General features: G+C 40.4%; 2 protein-coding genes across 3 annotated transcripts in view; both read right to left on the reverse strand.

Moving 5' to 3' along the window:
- LOC129740482 (uncharacterized) overlaps window positions 1-15,165 on the reverse strand; it is a 571,616-nt gene that overhangs the window by 470,281 nt on the left and 86,170 nt on the right. The window lies entirely within an intron of this gene.
- On the reverse strand, window positions 10,581-11,558 carry LOC129740483 (uncharacterized). The gene is made up of 4 exons (XM_055732167.1): window positions 11,481-11,558; window positions 11,247-11,417; window positions 10,984-11,183; window positions 10,581-10,924 (listed from the first exon to the last, which is right to left on the reverse strand). The coding sequence occupies exons 1-4, from the start codon at window positions 11,494-11,496 to the stop codon at window positions 10,721-10,723; spliced, it is 591 nt and encodes a 196-aa protein (XP_055588142.1). The 5' UTR covers window positions 11,497-11,558; the 3' UTR covers window positions 10,581-10,720.

The following is a 15,165-nucleotide window of genomic DNA, read 5'->3' on the forward strand; positions in this document are numbered from 1 at the left end:
ATCGCATGATAGGGAACGATGAGCCATAAAACTTGTAAACGCCTGGATGTAGTTATATCCAAAAACGCACATGGTCAAAAGGAAGTAGATTAACCTTACGCTCAGCGGGGATTGTCTCAATGAGAAGTTAAGCGCTTAGCGTCATCTCTCGAGTTGACCCGATGATTTTAGAAAATGTGGGTCCAAGGGTGGATCGTCATGAGAAGGGTTGATTTGGTTGTTGTAGGAAGGAAAGAGAGGTCACTTCTTCGGGTTGGTTGAAGGTTTTGGAATTGTGTCCGAAGGTCAATGACATCCTTCGGGAATTCTTGACTCCCCTTTTGAAACCAAAAAATGATAACTTGTGCCCAACCTGAGGATTCCCTTGAACTTACAAAATCACTTTGATCTCATCCGTGGTAAAAACAGATAGCGAGGTTGTCTTGTTCCGCGTATCTGTAGTAAGAGAACACGTTAGGTACCGTTTAAGTTAAGTGTTAAATGTTTTATTTTATTCCTTCCCAGGATAATAATTAGCCAGTTAGCCAGCTAGGTAGTGTGTGCGGTAATAAAAAAAGAATTCGTGTGCGTCGAAGTAATTTACAAAAGGTAAAAATTACATCTATAATTCTGTGTGTTCTGTGTGTTAATATCTATGGTCGGCCGTGTTACGGCTATTATGTAGGAATCCTGTGCCGTCGCACATCTAGCGATCAATAAATCTGCGACCGGACTCCCACCAAGCGTTCCGGTAGCAACCACGGAAAGGATCCGGAATCCGATTTCCATGTCGGATGTGGTCGTCGACCGTCAATTAAGATGACCAAATCACCATTGTTCCAGCTCAACATCATTCCACTCAACCCCTACCAGGTGCAACGAATGCATGATTTCACCTTAACCATTGTGTTCCGGTGTCGAGGACCCACGTGTTCACTTGTACTCCACCGAAGGTATGTAACCTCTTGAAATCCCTACGGGGAAATGCAGTGTTGAATGCACATATTATATTCCATCTCCAGTTATTACTTCCGGCTGCCGATACTTCCGGTCTGTCGCTACGATCGAACATTGCACAACATTTTTCTTCGCAACATTGCTAGCAGGCCTACTTTATCGGCCGGAATTAATAAGGGTACCCACAGTGAGTGAGTGAAGTTGAAATAAAATGATGCGCATCTAAAAATAGATCAACAAATAAAAAGCCACTCCTCCTCGAATTGAGATAAAAACACACAGTTTCCGAGAACCGCCAGCCATTGTAGGGTTCCTGAATTGAAAGCTCGCCTAAAAAGCTTCAATAATATGTAAAACCGCACACGAATAGGGAAAGCTAGAGGGAAGGTTTGCCATAAAAGTCGTTATGTAAATTCTTAGAAAGTAAGTTAAACGCAATAGAAAGAAGCATGCTGTACCAATAAACCATTCTCTATCGTTATTAAATGAAACCACAATATAGATATGTTTGATTTGTAACCCACAACATGTTTTAAGTTTTCATTTTGTGCTTTCCCGAACATTGAGCTCTTGGGTTAAACGGTGGTTCACGTGTTCTATCCCGATTAGTTTATAGTTTGAGTTTTTACTCTGGGTCGGACTGCTCGGGAAATCAGTCCACTCGCTTTTGTTTCGATCACGTGTTGGGGGAGATTTGATGGCGTATTTTTGAGCCGGTGATGAGAAGCACAAGCGAGTGTCTTGGAAGGGGATAGAACGCCGTGTCCATAGTCTTCTGCTGCACCGAAGAGGTGACTACGGGAATACTTGCTACTCCACCCAGTCGAACTGGGCACTTCGTATCCATTCTTGGATCCTTTTAGGAACGACCCGCCCTGGGGTCACGGTTCTCGCCGGGCACTTTAACCTCGACGAGTGGTCCTCGATCAAAAGAGGTGGCGCTAAAGCCGCTCGTTCAACGAACACGAACTGACCAACGAGACAATTCCCAGTAGTGTGCCCTGAGCACACTATACCTGTTCGTACAGGAGTAGGCGATGGAGAGAATTATATTTTTATTTGAAACGGCTCATACCGTTAAGTTTTAAGGAGCCAAATTCGTTTTTAGTTTTTTTCACAATGGTCTGCTTAGCTTAACACTTTTTCAGAAGAAAGAAGAATGATAGGAATGCGAAATATGAAAATAAAAAGAATTATAGACGTAGATCGATAGCTTTTAGAAAAAGGTAGATTTTGAACATGTAGTCCAAGTGTTTCACAGCGAGCACGTCCCTCACTGGAACGTTGGGTGGTTTTCCTCGGGCCCGAAGGGAGTCTAATAAATTCGTTCTGGCGACAAGATGGACCTCACACGACCAAACAATGTGCTCGATGTCATGGTAACCTTGGCTGCAACTACACAAATTGCTGCCAGCAATATCAAGACGATAGAGTACCGCGTTTAAGGAATAATGATTGGACATGAGACCGGAAAATATACGAATAAAATGCCGACTCAGATTCAACCTATTAAACCAGGGTGAAAGGCTTACCTTTGGGATAATCGAGTGGAGCCACCGACCCAACTCATCCTCGTCCCATTTGCGCTGCCAATTGACAAGAACCATAAAAATAAAACTCATTGAAAACAATTTCACGCTGATACGTGTCGCCTTCCATCGCTCCTACCTTTGCTAGAGAGTCTGCCTTCTCATTACCCATTATAGAGCAATGCGAAGGGACCCAAACAAAGGTGATGGCAAAGTTACGTTTTGATAAAGCAGTCAGAATATCCCGAATCTTTCCGAGAAAATACGGTTAGTTTTTTCCTGGTCTTATCGAACGGATTGCTTCAACAGAGCTGAGACTATCCGTGACAATATAGTAGTGTTCAACCGGTTGTGAGGCTACGCTGTCAAGAGCCCAATGGATAGCCGCCAACTCAGCGATATACACCGAGCATGGAGCTTGAAGACTGTACTAGGCACTATAAATTTGGTTGAACACTCCAAACCCTGTACAATCATCGATGAGGGAACCATCAGTGAAGTAAATTTTATCAGCATTGACGTGGCTATATTTCTCATCAAAAATCCGAGGAACAATGAGTGGACGATGTTGTTCCGGGATTCCATGAATTTCCTGCTGCATAGACAAATCAAACTGGACAGAAGAATTGTCGTAGTCCGGGTTACAAACACGAGTTGGGCAGTACGAAGAAGGGTTTACCTGCATTGACATGAAGATATGGTATATAGACATAAATCTGGTTTGAAGATTGTGCTCAAGTAGCCTTTCGAAATTTGCAATCACCAATGGGTTCATGAACTCACACCTGATGAGGAACCGAAGAGATAGTAAACTTAATCGGTCTTTTAGAGGAGTATTCCTGCCAAAACTTCGAGACTCATATTATGCGTTGATGGCATAAAACCCAAAGCGATGCGAAGACAACGGTATTGGATACGCTCGAGTTTTATGAGGTGTGTTTTGGCAGCCGATTGAAAACAGAAGCCACCATATTCCATCACTGAGAGAATAGTTGTTCGATATAATTTAATAAGATCTTCTGGATGGGCTCCCCACCAGGTGCCAGTGATTGATCGGAGAAAATTAATTCTTTGTTGGCATTTTCCTTTCAGATACTCAACGTGAGCTCTCCAGGTACATTTGGAATCAAACCAAACCCCAAGATACTTAAAACGCCTCGATTGTGTGATCGTTCTACCATGGAGTTGAAGCTGAGGTTGAGCAGGTCTATGTTTTCTAGAGAAAACAACCATCTCCGTTTTCTGTGGAGGAAACTCAATCCCAAGCCCCAAAGTCCAGGAAGACAATCTGTTTAAAGTATCTTGTAAAGGCCCGTGCAGATGAGACTCAGTAGATCCTGTGACAGACACCACGCCGTCATCTGCAAGTTGTCTAGAGTGCAGCCTTCAGAGATACAACTGTCGATGTCGCTTACATAGAAGTTATACAAAAGTGGACTCAAACACGAACCCTGCGGGTGGCTCATGTAAGATGACCTTCTAACAGCAAGATCCCCGTGAGCAAAGTTCAAATGTTTCTCACAAAGCAAGCTGTATAAGATGTTGTTCAAAAGAGGAGGCAGACCCCGGGAGTGCAACTTGTCTGACAACAACTCTATTGAGACTGCGTCAAAAGCTCCCTTTATGTCTAGAAACACTGAAGCCATTTGCTCACGTTTTGCGTACGCCATTTGTATCTTTGAAAACAGCAAAGCAAGACAATCGTTTGTCCCTTTGCCCCTTCGAAACCCAAATTGAGTATCTGAAAGGAGGCCATTTGTTTCCATCCATTTATCCAATCGGAACAAAATCATTTACTCCATCAATTTCCGAATGCAAGACAACATCGCTATTGGACGGTACGAATTAAAATCGGACGCAGGTTTCCCAGGCTTTTGGATAGCAAAAACTCTCACTTGTCTCCAATCTTCGGGAACAATGTTGTGCTCCAAGAATTGGTTAAATAAATTCAACAAGCGAAATTCGGCGACATCCGGAAGGTTTTTCAACAAGTTGAATTTTATTTTATCAACTCCCGGAGCTGGTTTGTTACAAGAGAGGAGAGCAAGTGAGAATTCCATCATTGAAAAGCTGGAATCCAGATCGCATCTGTTCGGAGGCACACTTCGGATGATTTTTTTGCACAGGTGGGAGAGAAACTTCCTTGCAAAAAATTATGTGCGTTCCGTGATATTTTTTTATTGCTTGTAGAGGAGAGCCCACTGCGACCAAGTAATTGATCTATTGTGGTAATATATGCTATCAGGCTCACCTGCACTATGGGTTGAAGTGACAGTTGATTGCTGACTAAGCATTTTATCCCAATCGGGTATTATATCAAAGATACATATATGATATAACCCTTCTTAGGGCTGATGTGCAACCATATGTCTTGTGCGCTTATTAACTTTGCCCCGAATACACGCTCTCTCCTATTTAGGAGGGCGCAGCAATTGCATAGGAGATGCTCTGCAGTTTCTTTTTCGAACCCGCAGAACCGACAGTCATCATTTTGAAAAATGTTTATCCGTTTGAGATGTTGTTTTGTTGGACAATTTCTGGTCAAGAGACCTGCGTAAGTACTTAACTCGTGCTTAATTAAGTTCAAGATGTTTTTGGAGAGTCGTGTGCTTGGTTCAATGAATCTTTTCGCCTGAGCTGCTCCCTCTGCTGTTCTCCAGTTGGAGACAATAGTAGTGCTTTCCCAGTTCTTGAGTTCCATATTCAAGGCACTCCTCGATACTCCGTAGAAAGGTTCAGGTCCAATTAACAGGCCCTGAGACCCTTCGCTAGCTAGCTGGTCTGCTTCTTCGTTCCCTAGGATAACGCAGTGGCCTGGAACCCAGAATAAAAATACTCTGTTCCGTATGGCCAGGTTGCTTAGTGAAACAATACACTCCCATACAAGCTTGGAGTAACATGTGAACGTACTTAGTGCTCGGAGAGCGGCCTGGCTGTCAGAGAATATATAGATATTTGTGTACCTGTATCCTCTGTTCAAACAGGATAAAGTGCATTCTAAAATTGCTTGAACTTCTACTTGGAATACTGTTGGCCAGTTTCCCTTGGGAATTGAGATCCTGATTCTAGGTCCGAATACCCCTGCCTCAGTTCTATTATCCATTTTTGATCCATCAGTAAAATAATTTTTCATCAGTTAAGAATTTAATCGATCCGGGAGGAACCGCAGGCCAGTGTTCTGAGAATCACTCAATTCTCATGAGAGACACTGAAACGTTTTCAACGGCGAAAGCAAAACCTAAATTGTCGGTTGGTTTATCTCCCAACGGGGCAAAGATTGTGTTTGACAGCGCTGCTCCGAGAATCAAAGAAATAAAATTTGAAAGAGAGACGTTCCTTCTCCAGTAGGAATTCTCAACTGATTGAGAAACTACCTGATTTTCAGTTTCTTTTTTCACTCAATAACTTTTCTTGCTCACTCACTCACTCACTCATTCATTTACTGATCGATGATCGGATGCTGTCTGCCTGATGCATCTTGCTTTGTTGTTGCTGTTGTTCGGGAGGACCAAAATAGCCATTCAAACACACAGGCAGTATGTATGTACATATGTATCTGCCACTAAGGCAGAAAGTACGCAGGCAGTATGAACCGATGATTGAGTTTGAGTGAGTGAGTGAGTGAGTGGATTTTCGAATAGGATCTTGTATCAGTAAGGGTCTCAATCACTTCTGATACACCAGGTAGTTAGTGAACCTTCATATAAGAGAAGCGACATCTGATCCCTCTTAAAATGAAATATGTGGCAACATTGCCGAAATCTAGGACAAAAAAATTCCCAGCACTGTTTTCAGGCTTAATGTTCAAGCTCTAAAGTGAACGCTCCTTCAATCCAACAAAATAACATTGAACTCAATGCCCGAAGAATCGCGATAAGCGGTATATGAATGACTTGAATTTCGTTAGTAATCAGTTAGCTTTCTAACTGGAAACATGATTCACTAAAGCATTAAAAAAAATTGCACCTAATCATAAATTCATATGACCAGCTAAAACATTATCTGTTTGAACTATAACAACAATCGCAATACCTTTTTTTGGTTGAGTTTTCAATAACAAAGGTAAAAGCTCTGCGACAAAATGCTCGGATCGATTGGAATCGATTTTGACAGTTCTTTTGCTCGATTGGAATTTTGTGTTTCAGATGTCACTTCTCTTATATACAGGTTCACTACAGGTAGTGAGCTTGAGAGATAGGGGTTCAAAGTCAAATTTCCTTCTCCTCAAGAATGGTTATCAGGTTTCGTAGAGGACCAAATGTCCTCTCATATTGTATTCTATACTGACGGTTCATTATCAAACGGCCGTGCAGGTGCAGGAATTTACTGTCACGAGTTGAACATAGAATATGCTCAACCTCTAGAAAAATATTGTAAGTCTTTCAGGCTGAGCTATATGCTATTATGTATGGAGTGCAAATTGCATTTCAAAAGAAGATTATGTTCAGAACAATTTACTTCTGTTCAGATAGCCAAGCAGTTATCAAATCACTCAGTGCTTCCAGTTCTAGATCAAAACTGGTAATCGCATGCCGGAAAGCAATCGAAGAACTTGCTGAAGGCAATGGATTAAACCTTCTATGGGTACCCGGACATAAGGGAATTTTTGGAAACGAATGCGCCGACGAATTCGCTAGAGCTGGGTCGAAAAGGAATTTTACGGACCAGAGCCGGCTGTCCCAATATCACCATGTTGGTTCAGAAACCATATTCAAACTTGGTCCTCTAACCAGCATGAACGATACTGGGAAGAGTTGGACACTTGTCGTCAAACTAAATTATTTTTAGAAAAACCATCTCCAACCATATCGAGTTACTTATTAACTTTAAATAAATCTCATTGCAGCATCTTGATCAGAGCACTCTCCGGTCATTGTAAACTCAACTATCACATGCACAACATTCAGCGTGCTGAATCTCCAGTATGTGGTAGTTGTGAATCAGCCATCTGTACCTGTGGCTTGATAAGCAGCATTTTCATAGCTTCCGGGACTGTCAACCAAGAAATTTACGTGAAAGAGTGTTTGAATCAACGTCTGCTGCCTTTCCTGAAGAAACACGGTTGTTCCGTACTGTTTTGGCCGGATTTGTCACAATATCTCTACACTGAACCCAAATTCACTCTTAAAATACACATGATTTTTTACTCAAAAACAAGAATCCAGTGATTTTCTTCCATTCAAGTGCGATATATATATCACTTGACAGTCACTTAAATTTCAAGTGAATTCATCCACATTCACTTCAGTCGTCACTTGAATTTGAAGTGAGAAAAAATATTCACTTCCCCATTATTTGAATTTCAAGTGAATGTCGGGTTGACATTATGTTTATTTTCAGAGTTCAAAATGGCAAATTCTAAAGAGCAGCGTTTAAAGCTTATACTTGATTTGGATTTTCTCAATTCTTTACTAGGCGATTTTGGCGGTAGTTTGTGTTAAACGTGATGTGAGAAAAAGTTATTTAAAGGTGTTATCATGTTTCAGCTTGTGGGTTGGACTGGACAGATTTTCTGGTTTGCAGCAGGAGAGATTTAGAAGTCGCACTATCCGCAGTAACCGATCTGCCTTGAGATTACGATGAAATTTTCAAATCAATAAATTTATGGCGAAAGCGTAATGTAAGTATTTGAAATCGAAGTGGTGTTGTATTAATGTTTTATTTAAAAACGCGAGAGATAATTAACTAGAAACTTACTTAGAAATTCAGATAAATTTCACTCGAACGTCATAGTGTAATTCACTTGACCGGTCACTTAAGTGAATTCACTTGACCCATCACTTAAAATTCAAATGAAATTACGTATGGCGAGAATTTACCACAGATGTCACTTACTTTTTAAGTGAAAATTGTTTTGCGTGTTTACCGCATAAGCAGAGATGCCAAGGCGCCTAATTTTTTTTTAAACTCAGCCTGACAACATGAAAAGTCATTGTTTTTCCATGATTTTTGAAAATAAGCCTGATTTTTGTAAATGTGATGAAAATGAGTAGTAAGGAACTGCATTAGATACTATTGATGAAGTGAAAATGTTGAGCGGCGATCAAACAGCCTAATTTTTATTCTTATCAGTCCCTGATTAAAAAAAAATGTTGGCAACCCTGGCCACAAGTTGTGGAGAGCCGCCACAAATTGTGGCTGAAGAGAGACGAATTCGACACACGAGACTCTCTTTACAGTCTACTCTTTTGTTCGTATTCGCTAACGACTACAATAAGAAACTTTATGAAACGGTAGGTTTCTCTCCATCCTTGATTGTATTCTCGGGTCAAAACTAAACATTCATATTTATGGTCCTGCAGACGCGTAACTGATAAATCTATATATTTTTCTCCGTGCAAGGTAATATTTTTTTCTCTTTTAAAACTGTAACAAATTTCCAATTTGTTTCATGTTCAATGGCCGTCACAGAATTTTTGAATTGAGAAACCACGGTGATCTTTCTGAGTGACCACTGACCACAAACTCTTGAATAGTATCTAAAGGTTTGACGAAATTTAATCTATACCGAACACCAAGTAAGCGCATTGATTACAGCAATCAAAGGCTTAATAAAAATCGATGAATACAGTTTTGCTGAGGTATTACGGGAGTAACGAGCTATCACAATACGAGTCAATGTCGTAAGGTATGGAGTGGAAGATCGTATCTCAGATTACTCTTGGAAGTAGTTCCACCTCCTCGTGGTCCAGAGTGGAAATGTGTCTGCAAGTTGCAGATGTACTGCCCAGAGAACTACACTCACTCCCCTTAAAATGTCCTTCTAAAATGGACAAGGAATATAGATTTGGAAAACGGGGTCGAGGAATTGGCTTCTACAAAACTTTTAATGGCAATGGCGGTCATCCAGGACTTGGTAGAATGCGGTAGAAATCCCACAATCAATTAGATATTAGGGGAAAACTTTCCAACGTGATGAAACTTTTGTCACGGCAAACCGAGCTACTGAGAGCTTCCTAACGGCACTGGAATGCCGGAAGAATGAGCGTGAGGAAGATGCATCGACCCCTCAGCGGGGGAAACCATCCGGCCAAAGAAGGTGAGTGTCTTCGTTCATACCGATGGTGAAGCGGAGTATTCCGAAAACGGCAAGAAAAAGAGAGGGTCTCCAGGGGAGACGATTCCTGTAACCCTTGAGTAACGAGCCCGGAATCCCAAGTTTCGTCAGAATCCGGGTAGGGAAGAAGAGGAAGGCCTTGTTCCTGACGCGCCGCGTAAGCTGAACTCAAGCCCGAACCCAAACCAACATGGTCAGGGGCAAAGGGGAGGCGATTGTGATAAAGACACCAGGAGCAATTTACACTGATGATCCCCGCCAGATAAGAGCCAACGACAGACTCGTGGGCCTAGAAATTGACGTGGGCAGAATGTGCCGGACGCGTTCTGGTGAGATGCTGTAATGGAACTCAGACGTTGTTTGATCATCAATGGCGCGGAGTACAGATCGCTTTCCCAGGATATACTTGGGGACACGGCTACCGGGTTACCGTCCGCATCAAAAATCTGGACGAGATAGCCACAGAGGAAGAAGACGCTAGCGCTTTGAAAGACCTGTATAAAATCTAGAAAGACCAGATATTCTTCCGGATACGTGAGGATAATCCAAAATCCGGGACATAGGTAACCGGCAACCGGAAAGTGTTTCTGCAGTGTTGAGTACGGACACAAGCCGTTTGCCTGTAAGGACCCCGATAGTCGGTCATCTAGCGGCTGACCCAGTAAAATGTCTCCACTGCGGTGGCCGACACACGGTCCGAAGCCCTAGGTGTCCCGTCTTCCAAAAGATTGCACCTTCGCAGGGATAGGAGTCGTTCAGCTGTGGTGGCAGATCGCATTAGAGGAAAAGTTGGATGTAGCGTTAGTGGCAGACCCATATGGATGGAACAATTGTCGATAATGCAAAACTGGTTGCGATATGGGTAACAGGAAGATACCCTATACAAGAAAACACGTCGTCAATCAGCAAACCTATACTGTTGTTTGGATCCGACAAATGGAGGATGTTTGGTCAACATGAAATGTAGCTAGTGAAAATCGCCTGCGCTGGTAATGCCGAAAGCTTCGGTTTGGGTATCCAGCAACAAAATATGCTTTATAGAAATACACCAATTAAGATTTCAGTTAAATTTGACTAAGTCTTGTGTCAATTTTTTAATTAAATATAATATACTTGGTGAGTTTGCTCCCAGTTTTAAACGAGACGCTGAAAAGACTGCCAAATACGACTCCACAGCTAGATCACTAACGCATTAAGTTCAAGACGAATTTTTGTTTTCATTTATGCATGACATGATGTTTGCATTAAGCGAGATGAATTCCTCCTTAAGTCTGGCTCCTGCCGGTTGTACGCAATTCAGTATCCGGTATTTGGCTTCCTTCAGACATTTGTCGTAAGTTGGCTTTTCAGCATCGACGGCTTTCTCGATGTCGTCAGATAAGCTTGAGAAACAAGGTACGATCTAGAAGTGCATTGAACGAAGTTTGAAAAGAGACAAATCGTTCCTAAGAACTATCTTACCTTTGAGAATAGTTCAGCTTGACCTAAAGTGTTTTTCAAAGGCGTTTTAAACGCGATCTGCATGGCGTTCATGACCTGCTCTCTTAGATCAGTATCATTTATACGGACCCGTTCGACCATCTGGATTCTCATTAACAAATTTCTCGCTCGAATATAGGTGCTCTCAACATCCCTTGCTTCTGGTTTTGATGTACCTGCCACTAAAACGGCGTAATTCTGAATAAGCAATTTCACTTAACTCTAAGATTCAAGAAAGCTAGTACTTTTGGATGACCCAAAAATTGCTTGGCTTATGGAGTCGGATAAATCGGAAATCGATGAAGCATTCAAGTTTGCCGGATCCAACTGTCCGACATTTATCAACGAAGGTGTGGATTGTTCCGCCGTTAGCCCAACTGCTACCAGCCAGTAGAAGAAAAACGTTTTTAAACTGGCTAGAAGATGCTTAGACTGATTACGAGGTCCAATTCAAATAATAAAAAACTGTTTTCCATTACCTTTGGGGAGACCCATCTCCAACTGAACGTTTTAAAATGAAGGGAAAACTATTTGCAGAGACACAGTAGGGATTCGATTCGCCCTTTTAAATAAGGCAATCGCGAGCCACGTCAATTGGCTGAGCAGGAAAGGCCGATTGCAACAATGTTTATGTTTCTTAGGGGAGCAGAGGCTCAACAAAAAACTCAGAAAAATGGAACGATCAACGTTAAGACTGTGAACGGGTAGCAAGCGGATGTTTTGCGGCAGATGCGAAGATATTTTAGGCTTTCCGATTCAGGCGAAAATATCTAGAAAGCCAGAAGAACCCTGAAACCTAGCAAACATTTTCTTAGCTTTATTATTATGCTGTTTTGATGACGTTCCATATACATTATAGAATGATCGTATGAAAGATGAAAAAACAGCATTTACCTACCAAAGTTGAGGCAATATACATACATAAATTTCATTTCTTTTTAAAGCGACAAAAATCACACTAGGTAATTGGGCGTTATCCGACACCTTATTCATACCTATCGGAAGAATGCAAGAGAGCTTCAGTGCCAGTCAGTTAACTTTGTAAAAGTTTTCTAAGAAAAAAGCGGAACATTTTGAGAAAAAGAGGGGCAGCGAGACATTAAATAAAAAAGAGGGACATGTCCCGCTTTTGCGGGTCGGATGGCAACCCCAAAACCGTCAATGGCCAAACTTGTAGGGAGGGAAATTCATTAGGTTAGATGGGAAAAGTTCCTAAGTTTGGATATTTTCAGGGTTCAGTGTTCTTGTCAGGGGAGCATCATTTTTTCAACAGGCTTCAACGTAAGATTGAGTTATTTTCAACGAAACATAACAAAAGGAAATTCTGCACTTCCGTCGAATAAATCTGATGCAACTCCTAATATTTTTTTAAAAAATTTTTCCCTTTTTTTATAAAAAAAAAACAAAGTTGATTGTATTCTTTTCCATATTTCTGTATTATAATGTCCCCTTTTTCATAGATGCCTGCCTGTCCGCGGTTTACCGATGTTTACTTCTCAGAGTCAAGAGTGTTTTGTTCAATAATTTCTACACGTGTTTGAAACTCACACCTGTATCTACAAGTTTCTACTTTGTTGCTTTGTGCCAGAAGGTAAATGTACCAAGCGTCGTATATTTTGAAGCGGAAATTAAAAAAATCAAAAACTATCAACACGTATTGAACTTTTTCTTAAAAGTTTTCACAAAATGGAGCTTGGACGGTGTCGAAAAAAATCTCTGCCTAGGGAAGATTGACGGTTTACCCCGATTTAAATGGATATACTTCAGACTGCTTAGCATACTCGGTAATGTATAGACCTAGAATGCCGTAGATCGTTGATTCAAATCCAGCACAGTGCAATTTGTTATTTGTTTCGACATTTTCCAAATAAAAAAAATCTATCATTTATAACTTCTCTATCAATCTTACCATTTCCGATAAAAAAAACTAGGACTTCAGTTAAAGTCGATAAAAATCTGAAGAAAAAATGGGAAAACATTAGAATACGATCAATGTTTCCCTGAATCTTTGGTATCCCTTTGGCATTTACGTGAAATATTTCTACGAATATTTGAAATCCTCATTCATTCCAGTAGGGAGATAGGAAGAGGAAGGGGGCTCCTTTACGATTTTTCTCATAATTCTAAAACTATTTAAGTAAATGGAACCAATTTAACATGGGAGGGTATCTAAATTCGAAACATATTTATACGATTGTTTTGGACCTCTCCCTTCTTTCACTGGGATGATGAAAATGAAAGAGTGGGGCTTCCATACAATTTTATTGTATATCTCGAGAACAATTTAAGCAAATTTGGAATGGCATGAAATTTTATTTGAGAATAAAACATGTTTCTATTTATATTTGGTATCACTCCCTCCTTTCAATTGGTGGATAGGAAAGGGGAAATTTTGGATGAGAGAGCATACGAGAAATGGTTGTATGATTTTTCCATTTTTCACAGGGGATATAGGAAGCTAACATGTGTTTACATACATAAGTAAAGATTCAATGCGATGCTTGAAGTTGAATGCACAAAATCAGTCAAATTGTTCTAAACAGTTGCGTCAATCATATTTATTGTTGAATGCATCAAATGGACCATGCATTTTTAGTTGAATCTAATATATTTGTCGTTGAATGCACTAAGGCTATCACAGAATAGTAGTTGTTTCTTTTTCTACATGTTTAGTCAAAAGCACCAAGCTTGTAGTTAGTTGCTAAGCACTCATCCATAAAGGCGAATTCAAGTACTATTTTGTTGGCCATACTAAAGGTATTTTTTTCTCCATGATACACTCATCTAGAATTTAAGTATAAATTTCATCCATTTCCAATAAAAACTCTATTTTTGAACCGGGTATTCAAATTAGGATTGGTCGATCTTGGATCGATCCTTGGAAGATCGATCTTTTCCATTCCGATTTTCGATTTTTGGATCGATTCTTCGGCCAGGAGAAAACCGATTAGATAGGGTTATTTTCGATTCGATCTTTCGATCTTTTTTTTTCATTTAGCTAAAATAAGGGCATAATGATCAGCTTAAGGAGGACGCTTATTTAACCATAGAAAACAGCTATAATATGTGAGTTACATCATTGTTTCGTGTGAAGACACTCAAAAAGTCAATTTCCTAACTGGATGAAACTTGAAAAATGTAGATATAAACGTTTAAAAATGCATTTTAAATTATTGTGCCGAATGCTGAAAATCAGTCACTATATGGGCAGTATAAGCACCATCAATCGGGGCACAATGAGCGTTTTCTGCCATAGAATCTAGCAGCGAATTTAATTTGATGAAGTCAACTGAATTATGGAGCTACTGCTTGACTAGTTTACATCTGACGATTTACTTATTGGTAAGGTCTCGGAGATATAATCAGAAAACTCGAGTTCGGTTCCTGGTCGAGCCGCTTTTTTTCATTTAGCATTCATGTCAATACAATTTTGCAAATTATTTACACACCTTGTGAATTGGGTGCAGAAAGGTGTTTGTGATTGATTAAGATTAAAAAAAATGCTAGAATTCGCTTATCTTAAGAAATAACAGCTAATTTGCCAAAAGTTTCTTTTTTTCAAAAAGGATAATTTATCTTAAATGTTTTCTGCTTATTTTGTTCGATATTGTTCATATTTATCAAAATATTTTAATAAAAAAATTGATTAATGTTGTTTTAAAACACTAACTACGGTTCACCTTTCATAAAAGCGCTTGAATTTTTTTTCTTTCCACATTTAGAAGGACTATACAAATTTGAAATTTTATGTCTCTTTAGCATATTGTTACAAATGAAAAAGATCGATTAATCGGAGATCGATCTTCAAGCTCCGATTTTTTAGATGGATCGATCCCACAACCGTTCATCTGAATCGATCTTGGAGCTCGATCTTTTCCCGAAGATCGAACAATCCTAATTCAAATCGCTCTCAATCACAGCTGTTTCAATCTGATCTGGAACCACTGCCGGCCCCCCGGAACAATTCCGGAAAGATGAATGGAAATCGCTCCACGGGAGAGTGACTCCCCATTCAAGCCAATCTGAACCGTTCGTTGTCGGTCGGACGGATACGATTGGGTTTCGGATGGCTGTTGTAGGTACAAACATAAATATGAAGAACCATCAGCGAACGCCCTTGGCCGCTTGTTTGGTTGGAGTAACTGGGAATGGAACTGCTGCTTC

Source organism: Uranotaenia lowii, chromosome 1, assembly GCF_029784155.1.
Source record: "Uranotaenia lowii strain MFRU-FL chromosome 1, ASM2978415v1, whole genome shotgun sequence".
Taxonomy (NCBI): domain Eukaryota; kingdom Metazoa; phylum Arthropoda; class Insecta; order Diptera; family Culicidae; genus Uranotaenia; species Uranotaenia lowii.